Genomic DNA, 9,376 nt, shown 5'->3' with positions numbered 1-9,376 from the left:
ACATGAAAACGAAATAAAAATACTAAGTATTGTGGAGCATGTGGTGCTACTGCAGGTGGGAGTGTAAACTGATATGGCCAATGTTAGAAAACTGCTTGGCAGGATCTACTGAAGCTGATATTGGTGCTCTATGGCCCAGCAATTGCAGGTCAATAGAAATGTTTACTACAGTCACCAAAAGACATACACACCAGGACTGTGCTGTCCAATACATGTGGCTCTTTATATTTGAATTATTTATAATTTTAGGAAATTAAAAGTCCAATTCCTCAGTCACATTAGCCACATGTGACCTGTGGGAGCCACATATGACTAGCAGAGGAGCCACACTGGACGGCCCAGATACAGCGCATTTCCACGCCGAAAGTTCTACTGCAGACTGTTCTAGAATGTCTGTAGCAGCACCATTCACAACAGACCCAAACTAGAAACTACCCACGTGCCCATCAACAGCAGAAGGGACGAGTTCACTGTGGCGTGGTCACACAATGGAATATACTGTGAAGTAAGGAAAGGGCACGGTCTACAAGGTCACGCAGCAACACAGATAAATCTCCCAGCGCCCAAAGCCAGGCACAGAAGAGCACATACGATATGACCCCGTTTACATTATGTTCCAAACCAGGCAAATCTCATCTGTCCTGGCTACTGTTAGAAGCCAGGATAGTGGTTGCCAGGAGAGCGGTGGGGTGGTGACGCGCGGGAGCGTGAGGGGACTTTGGGGGCTGGAAACGGACTGTTTCTCCCCCTGGGACCTGGTCTCAGGGGAGTGTTTATTTCACGAAGATTCAGCGAGCTGTATACTCTTCCGTCTTTTCTGCATCTGCTTCTTCAATACATTTCCGAAAGCCCCTTTAGAAACGGTGCTGTGATGGACGTTACCTGCAGTCTAGGTTTTCAAAGCAAACCTTTCAATACAGCGACCGTGGGTGTGAGTCCCGGGCGGCCTCCCCAGCCCCCTCCCCGGGGCTTCCAGCGAGGCCGGTGGACTCACCCAGACTCCCGGGACGTGCTGCCTCCTCGCCGCGCGCCGGGCCTGGCTCTGCGCCCGGATTGCGCCCGTCAGGGCGGCTGGCTCTTCAAGTCCGGACTCCCATCCCGGTGTGGGCTCCCCGCCCCGCGGGCTCTGACCGCCCCAGGCCCGTCCGGAGGCGGCGCCCGGCCCCGCGTCACCTGCGCCGCTCCCGCCGGTTCCAGGCTCCGTCCCCCTCGGCGAACCCCTTCTGGTCGCGGGGAATCCGCCGTCCGTCCAGGGCCCCGGTCCACTTGGGAGAGGGCGCCCGGAGAGTTCCCTCTTGGGGCCCTGGACTCTGCAGGGAACGGGGAGAAGGCTGCGACCGAGGCTTTGAACCCACCCGCCTCCTGCCAGAGCCCTTGGCCCGGGAAGACCCGCCCCCGGGCCCCACCCGGCCCCACCCCGGGGAGAGCGCGGCCGCAGTGCGCTGTGGCCGCGCCAGGGAACGGGGAGCGGGGCCCGGAGAAGCCCTGCCGGGAGGGGCTGCGTTTCCCCTCCCGCACCTTTCCTGCCTGCAGAGTCGCGGTGGAGGGGACCCGAGGTTCTCCTGAAACCTCCTTTCACCTGGCCCTTCATCGGCTTCCACAAACCCTGCGAGGAAGCACCTGCCCCTGGCTTGCCCGCAGGGACTCTGACCCGCCTCGACAGTGATGCGCGCCTGCAGTGTTGGGGTTCTGAATCCTCCCGCCTGCCGTCCCCCAAACCCCGGCCTGGAGGGGCCTGGGCAGAATAGAGTCCCGGACTTCTCAATACAACAGGCCAGGCCTGTAACATTGATGCAATGCCTGATGCGTACCAGCTGGATACGCTGCTTTTACATGGATCATCTCATTTGATTTTCAAAGCCAAGGTGATTTGTACATGAGTGTTTACTTATATAAGCATTCTTTGAGCTGTACGCTTAAAATGTGTGCATTTTAAAAAACCTATGAGAGAGGTGCTGTCAGCATACCCATTTCACAGAGGAGGAAACTGAGGTTCAGAGTGCTCCTAACTTACCAAGGTCTCTACCGCCGTTTGTGGTGGTGCTGAGGTTAGAATGGAGGCAGCATCACTCCAGAGTCCAGCCTCTTAACCCCTCGAGATTGGGCTCTGAAGGAAAAAAAAAAAAAAAGCTGGCCTTCTAGAATCTATGCCACCTCCTCCACCCGTGGCGCCTATTCAGTCCTTAAACTTGGTGTGGCACAGTCACTGGGTGGGGAGGGATTAGCCACCCATTCAGGGAAGCAAGAAAGGCCTGAGCCAAAAGTAATCTCTGAAATCATATCGTCCATCCTTTTCTCTATCTGAGAGCTCAGAAACCAGAGCCCAAAGGGACAATTTACTTCGCCTGTTCAAAATCTCATGGCTCATTAGAAAGCCTGCCTGGGTTTTGCAATTCATCCTGGCGTACAGGACAATCCAGCGAAGCAGCAGTTTGGGCCTGGGAGAGTCTTTCCCCTTGCAGAGGGAGCCCAGGGAGAGGTAGCTGCATCGGTCAAGGGTTCTCGCCCTCCAACGGCCAGGGCCCTGGAGCCCCAGCAAGGAGCAGTACGGAAGTCTTTCAGCAAAGAGATGGGAGCTATTTACACTCGGAGACTGCAGGCCCTGGGGAGGGGTATCCAGTGGGGAAGGGCTGGTCCAGGCTGGCTTCCAGTATCTCAAGACATGCAAACGGTAGGGAAGCCAGCCCATGGAACGGCTGTTTCCTCTGTGAGGGTCACACACCTCCTTTCCAGAACAGGAGGCGATACAGAATGAAGGAAGATACACGTGGGCTAGAAGGAAGCAAGACCTGGAAGGTGGGTATCTGGGGCTGGGAGCCCTGAGGGGCCACAGCCAGCAGAATACGGACGAGGTTGGAGGAAAAGTTGCTTACTTAGGAAACACCCAGCGGAACCAGGGTGTCTGCTCTCAGAGCCTTGGAAGTCCTGGTGTGCAGGCATTGGAATCCCACCTTAGAAAGATGATGCCCCGGGGTGCGGGCATCATCTTCATCACCTACCATACTCCTCACCTAGTGAATGAAGGGGAAGTCAAACTGGTTCCCAAATGTAGGGCCAGGGGTTTATCCTATACATCCCAGCTTTCCACCCCCTATGCTGCCCCCACCCTCCTCTTCCTTATCCTGGACTCCTCCCCATCGCCTAAAGTTTGTGAACTGGTGTCAAGGTCATTACCTGGTTCTGAGCTGTGTAGAGCAAAGGACAACAACTCCCTAGAGAAGCCGTGTCCCCAGGCAGCATCTGGAGGGAGGGGTAATGAAGCCTGGATCTTCCTCTGGGATCGGTGGGGTTGCACCTCTCCTGCCGGGATGTCAGTTGTCCAGGCTCTGCCCAAGTGAGCGGAGAGTCCGCCCCACTTCTCCCTTGCAGCCAGCACCCAAGGCCCCGCAGCTCTACCATATTGGGGCTATCCTCATGGCCCTGGAGCACCAGGGATGGTGGCCCTAAAGGAGCCAGGCCCCATGATCTCCTACTGTGTTATCTGTCCCAAAGGGAAAAGATGCCAACCTGCCCCTCCACACCTCACTGGGAACTCACGTGTTGGGAGAGAGACAAATAAAGCTTTGCAGCCACTGTGTTGTGATATTGGAAAGTACCTAAGACTCTGGTGGCACAGATGAGGGAGTGATGACCTCCACTTGGGTGGTTCAGGAAAGAAGCCTGGCCTTGAAGGAGAAGCAAAAGTTCACTAGACAGATGGGGCGCAGGGCATTCCAGATGGAGGGGAGACTCGGAATAGCAGAGGCATGGAGGCTGCAACAGCAAAGCACAGCTTGGGTTGGCTTCCTTTTCCTCGTTCAGGCATCAGCTTAAATGGCTTTCTTGACCGCCTACTCCACACTTGGTTCTAGTTCCTTTTTAGAATTTACCTACTATTTTACATTTTGTTGTTGTCGTCTACCTCCCTGACACACACCCCTGAAAATAAACTCTATAGGCCCCCAGACATTGTGTGTGTTTTTTTTTTCCTCGCTGTCCTCAGCATCCAGAACAGTGCAAGTGAACATACTTTAATAGGTGCTCAGTAAATGCTGTTGAACGGATGGGTGGAGGAATGAGTCGTGTGCAGCTGCAGGCAGTGAGAAACGTATTAGGAAGCGAGAATTCCCCCCTAAGCAACTCATGAAAGATACTAGCTCCAGAAGAGAGGGCTCCTAGGGACGAGGTTTGGGGCGTCGCGGTGGTGGGAGGCGGTGTCCCAGGCCCAGGTCGGCTTTTCAGAAAGTAGGGAACTGGCCGAGAGCCTGTGCAGTCACTCACGCTGCGTTCCCGGGTCTTTCCGCCTCCAGAAAAGCCAGGGGAGGGAGGGTCTTCGCTCCCCAGGCACCGCCTCTCAAGCCTCCCGCTGGGCCCTTCTGGTTGCCTCCGAGCCTCAGCCTGGGCGGTCAGCGGCGGGTTGGGGAGGATCCCCTCGCCGGCCTCCCCTCTCCTTCTCCCCACCTTTTTTCTTCCTTCTCTCCGTGGTCTCTGCCGCGCCCTAGCCCGGCGGCCCCGCTGCAGCCCAGCGGCCCCCGCCCCCTCCTGTAAGGGCGAAATTGCTAAACTTGTAGCAATAATGACCCTGCATTCAGGCGGCCGACTCCCGCTGAACGTCTCTGCGCCCCGGCCAGCCGGGCCTAATCAGCGCGGCCCTCCCTGCTGCCCGCCCAGCCTCCGTCCCCCCACGCCGCCCCCTCCCCCAGCGCACAAAAGTGGGGAACAAAACCCCCCGCGCATTTCTCCGTCCCTCTGTTGAGCAGACTGCTGCACAAAGCCCCCGCTCTAAGCAGCAATGGGGAGTTGGGGAGGGGGGGACGTCAATCCCGATGCTGGGGTTTTTGTTCGCGCAGGGGACTTCGCCTTCCTACCACACCTTTTGTTCGGGACTCCAATAAAAAGCCATTCTTTCCGCACCTTCCCGGCCCGGAGCCGCCTTTCAGCGAGGCCCGGCCCCACAATGGCGCGGCGCTCTGAGGCCTCCCCATTCACCCGCCTTGGCACGCTCACAATCGGCCGTGTGGCAGCACAGACCTCGCGCAGGCATTCTCCGCAAGTGACAAGGAGCGGCATAAAGCCGCGGCCGCCGGGGGAGAAGGGAGGGCGGCCGAGGGGGAGAACGCGGCCGCGGCGGGGCGCAGCGCTCCCGGGCGCGTTGTGAGCCCCGGCGGCCAAAGAAGGAGCTACCTTCGCGCCGCCTGCGGCTGGGCCTGGGGAAGTTTCCTTTTCCCGGGCGACCCTCCAGGTGGGGCAGAGTCTAAGCCTTGATCCAAGGCAGACTCAGGCACTAGCCCAAACATCTGGGTAAAAATTGTGGGGGCGGGATTACAAAGCCCCGGACCTCAAAAGGCCGGGATGCTCCGACCTATTCTCCCCACTAGAGCAAAAAGAAATTGACGAACAAAGCCACGCGGAGCCCAGACTTGCAGCCTGGGGACTGGCGCAGGGCCCAACAGGCCTGCGATCGCCCAAGGAATACTGCTCTCCCTTACTCACCTGGTCCTCCCCTGCCCGCCGGGTTGAAAGGATCCCTCCGCACTGGGGTGTGGGTAGGGGGCTAAACAGAGTCTGTAGCCGGCTAATGGTTTGGAAATATTGCACCTTGTTTATTGACTCCTGTAGTGTATGGCAGCGGGTGTGTACACGGCATGTGGATATAGTTTTATATATATATTATATGTGCTGAATACAGAATACGAAACAGAAAGGAACCCGGTGACACCTTCCACGGGCCACCAGGTCCCGGATTTGTTCAGCCCCCAGATTGTTTATCTCGCTTCGCTGGTTTTTCTTGAAGAGTCCTACCCCCGGACAATCCGGAGATCCAGGCCGAGGATCTCTGCTGAGGGCAGGCGGTTGGAAAAAGGAAAATCGAGTGTAGTGTGGCGCTCCGGGCCCGCAAAGGGGGCCAAAGGTCCGTGGGGCTTGGGGATTTCTCAAGCCACGACGCCCATTTGTCTCTCCTTCATGCTATTTTGTGTGTGTGTCTTTGGGTTCTCCGCCAACGCTGTGAGGAGGCCTTGGGAAGGCCGAGGGAGAGAAGCCTTCTCGCTCGGGGAGAACCGAGCGGCAGCCAGATTCCCAGCCTCTCGCACTCCGTTCGGGGCCAGGTCGGGGCCACCGTCCTCCCGGGCACCAGCCGGCCTTTCTGCCTCGGAGTCGGTCTCCGCACCGGCCCTGGGCATCCTCCTCGCCCCTGAGACCCCTTCCTCAAGCCGAATGTGAGCTGCGCTCAGGGCTCTCTAGTGAGCAAGACGAGTTTTGTTTTGTTTTGTTTTTTAACAAGGGGACTTGGCCCTTGGATCCAGCCTTTCTCGCACTCAGTCCCGCGGCGCCAGGCTGTGGTGGGGCGCCCGCCGCCTTGACCCTACCAGGCCCGGATGCCCTGCAAGGTGCCCTGCGCGCAAGCTGCCCCGGCCGCCGCACCCTGATGCAACGGCTGAGCGCCGCCGCCGCCGCCGCCGAAGCCGCCCAGGTTGCTCACGTTCACAAAGGGGCCGCCTCCGGCCGCGCTGCAGGCGGGCTGCAAAGCCGCGGCCGCCGCAGGGGCCCCGCCGCCCCCTCCGCCGCCGCCGCCGGCGGGGTACGCACAGCCGTAGCTACCGCTGTAGGCCGCAGCGGCGGCGGCGGCGGCGGCGGCGGCGGCGGCGGCCGCAGCCGAATTTCCATAGCCGTAGGCGGGGAAGCCGTTGTAGGAGTAGGCGCCCGCGCTCACGCTGTAGGGCGCCCCGTAGGCTTGGGCGCCCGGCGCGACGCACGGCTTCCCGTCCCGCACCAGCACCGGCACGGCCACGCGGCGCGGCGGCGGCGGGGGCGCGTGCGCGCCCAGCTCCAGGGACTTGTCCTGCCGCTGTCTCTTGCACTTGTACCTGCGATTCTGGAACCAGATCTTCACCTGCGTGGACGTGAGCTTCAGGCTGCTGGCGAGGTGCTCGCGCTCCGGCGCCGACAGGTACCGCTGCTGCTTGAACCTGCGCTCCAGCTCGAAGACCTGGGCTTGCGAGAAGAGGACCCGGGGCTTCCGGCGGCTGCGTGGCTTCGGCCTCTCGCCATCCTCGGCCGCCTTACAGTCTCCCGTCGCCTCCAGAGGCTTCTTCAGCGGGCAGCTTTCTGCGGAAGAAGCAAAACATCAGCGTCCCTTAGATGTGCCAGACCTCACGGCAGCTCCGACCCCGGAGCACGGTGCCCTTGTTGGTAGCTGCACGGAGCGTGCGGTAGTAAATGTCTAGAGTTTTTGGAAAGTTTGTGGCTCCGTCCAAGTACAGTTAGCACGCCCTCGAGGCACGTTCCACGGGGAGGGGTAGTTATAGTTAGTGCGCGGCGTTTATTTAGAACTTGAGCATCTGCGAGAGAGGAGATTACCCCGTATTACATGTGCGGCTCAGTGTGCTAATGACTATTTTCAGGATGCACGCTTGCAACTACATAATAACTACAGTATTTGCAAACTCGTTTGCCTTCCACGCCGTCACAGATAGCGGAAGGTGTGAGGCGTGTTGGTATCTGGGAGCCGGTATGCGAGAGTTGCACGGACATCTTTCTGATAGAAAGTGTAACGCTCGTGCATTGCCCAGCGACTACTTTGTGCTCCTAAAGCACTACATGCTCACAGCTAAATGCTCGTGTGATGATGTCTGTGCTGCCTTAGAGAGAAAGGAAATTTGACTGATATAGACAGCTTCACGTCGATTTTAGGCCCAGGGGAGTTGTCAGAGGGGAGGCAGGCCTCGGCTTTGGCCAGATCAAATTTCCTCTTGGGGAAAGGGATTCCACTGTGTCCCCTCAGACACAAACACCTCCTTGGAGGTTGTATTCAGTTATCTGAGTTCCCTGCCCAAGTCACCTCCCATCCGATGGGAGCGCCAGGATCTTAGACTAAGTCTGGCGCGGTTTTCCTTCGGCCGGCCGGAAGCAGCACTGCCTGGGACACAAAGCAAAACGTTAAGAATTCTTTAAAAAAAAAAAAGGCCGGCGCCTCAGGGGTGTGAGTGCTCTGCGGAACAGACTGTGTTCCCACGCAACCTCTCTCTGCCGGGTGCTGTGGGTTCGAGGATGCTGAGCTCCAAGTAAAGAGAAGAGGAAATCACTCAGCTGGTCTCTAGCAAACTTCCTGTGTCTCTGGATGCTGGACACAACCTGCTTGGAACCCCCTTTTTTCCTGAAAAGAGTGACCACTGCTCTGGCATCAGAGAACTGGTCTCATGCTAGAGGGAAGGTGGGAAAGATTCAAGCTCTTGCCCCTTTAGCTCTTGGAAAGAGCAAAAATACAGTGAGTTTGCCCGGACTCAGCGGCTGGGCCCGTTGCTTATCTACATTAGGGCGGCAACACCGACCTTCCCTTCCCTTAGGGGCTGCATGGACCCCTCTCTGGGAGGAGGAGTTGTCGGGGTCACCTGGTCCTTCTCCCTCCACCCCAGGCACCTGCTCTTGGCGGAGTTGTCCTGGACCAGGGCGAGGCATGACCCCAGCCAAGGGCTAAAGGGGCAGGTTTTGGGGGGTATCTGGGGGCGCTCCGCCATTGCTCCAGATGTGCGGGTGCGTTTCCTTCCCCCCTCTACTCACTTTGGCTCCGGTCCCTCACGACCTCGGAGTCCTCTTCATGTTCCTTAGGCCCGCCGCATGAGTCTCGCAGGACCGCGTGGACATAGCTCTGCGGACAGAGCCCAGAATCCCCGTGGCCGTCGGCCGTGGCTAGTGAGTTCAAGTAGGACAATTTCTCCCCTTCTTCTTCCTCGTCTTCTTCCCCTCCGTCAGAAAATTGCGTCCCATCGGCGGTGGCCAGCATGCAGGGCGCTGAGTGGAAGTGGTGCTCCAAGTCCGCTTGCAAATGAGCGCCGTGGAAGTGCTGCTGCTGCTGCTGCTGCTCCAGGTTCAAGATGTCTTTGACTGAGAAAGGGGTGGAAGTGACCGGGCTTGGTAACATCATCAGGGCCACTTAATTTTCCAGCCCAAATACTCAATAAATCCCGGCGGGGGCGGGGAGGCAGCGCAGCGCTCCAGCTCTCCTTCTGAACTCCACCGCGGCTGCCGAGTGGGGCTTTTGACAGACGCGGTCCTGCTCCAGTCTAAATCGGCTCCATTGGCCGGGACCGGGGAGTCTGGGTTTTGTTACAGCCACTGCAGGGTCTGGGCCCTCGGTGGTGAAGCCTGTGTCTGAGGTTCGTGCGTCATGCCAGGGGCGGGGCTCTCGCCTCAGCCTCCGTTCCCATTGGTTCCAGCTCATGCGGACCACGCCCCCCACTTCCACTGCGTGGGGAGTAGTGACCCGACCAGAAATAGACGAGGACTACGAGAGAGTCTCCAAGTCTGAGTCGCAGCTGGTGAGTCTGCACCGCCTTGGGTGCCCGAACACCACTTCCCGCCCCTTCTGGCCGCACCTTCCCGGCCAGCGCCAGTTCTG

The 9,376-nt window shown here is 58.6% G+C and overlaps 1 protein-coding gene across 1 annotated transcript; it reads right to left on the bottom strand.

The window, feature by feature from the left end:
• Positions 1-5,558: 5,558 nt before the first annotated feature.
• On the bottom strand, positions 5,559-9,093 carry NKX2-3 (NK2 homeobox 3). The gene is made up of 2 exons (XM_059661033.1): positions 8,539-9,093; positions 5,559-7,086 (listed from the first exon to the last, which is right to left on the bottom strand). Exons 1-2 carry the CDS (start codon positions 8,900-8,902, stop codon positions 6,344-6,346), a joined length of 1,107 nt encoding a protein of 368 aa, XP_059517016.1. The 5' UTR covers positions 8,903-9,093; the 3' UTR covers positions 5,559-6,343.
• Between the last annotated feature and the right edge of the window lie 283 nt (positions 9,094-9,376).

The sequence above is a fragment of the Myotis daubentonii genome, chromosome 13 (genome assembly GCF_963259705.1).
Source record: "Myotis daubentonii chromosome 13, mMyoDau2.1, whole genome shotgun sequence".
NCBI lineage: Eukaryota > Metazoa > Chordata > Mammalia > Chiroptera > Vespertilionidae > Myotis > Myotis daubentonii.
The sequence above is the reverse complement of the archived record's forward strand: the minus strand, read 5'-3'. Positions and strand labels throughout refer to the sequence as shown.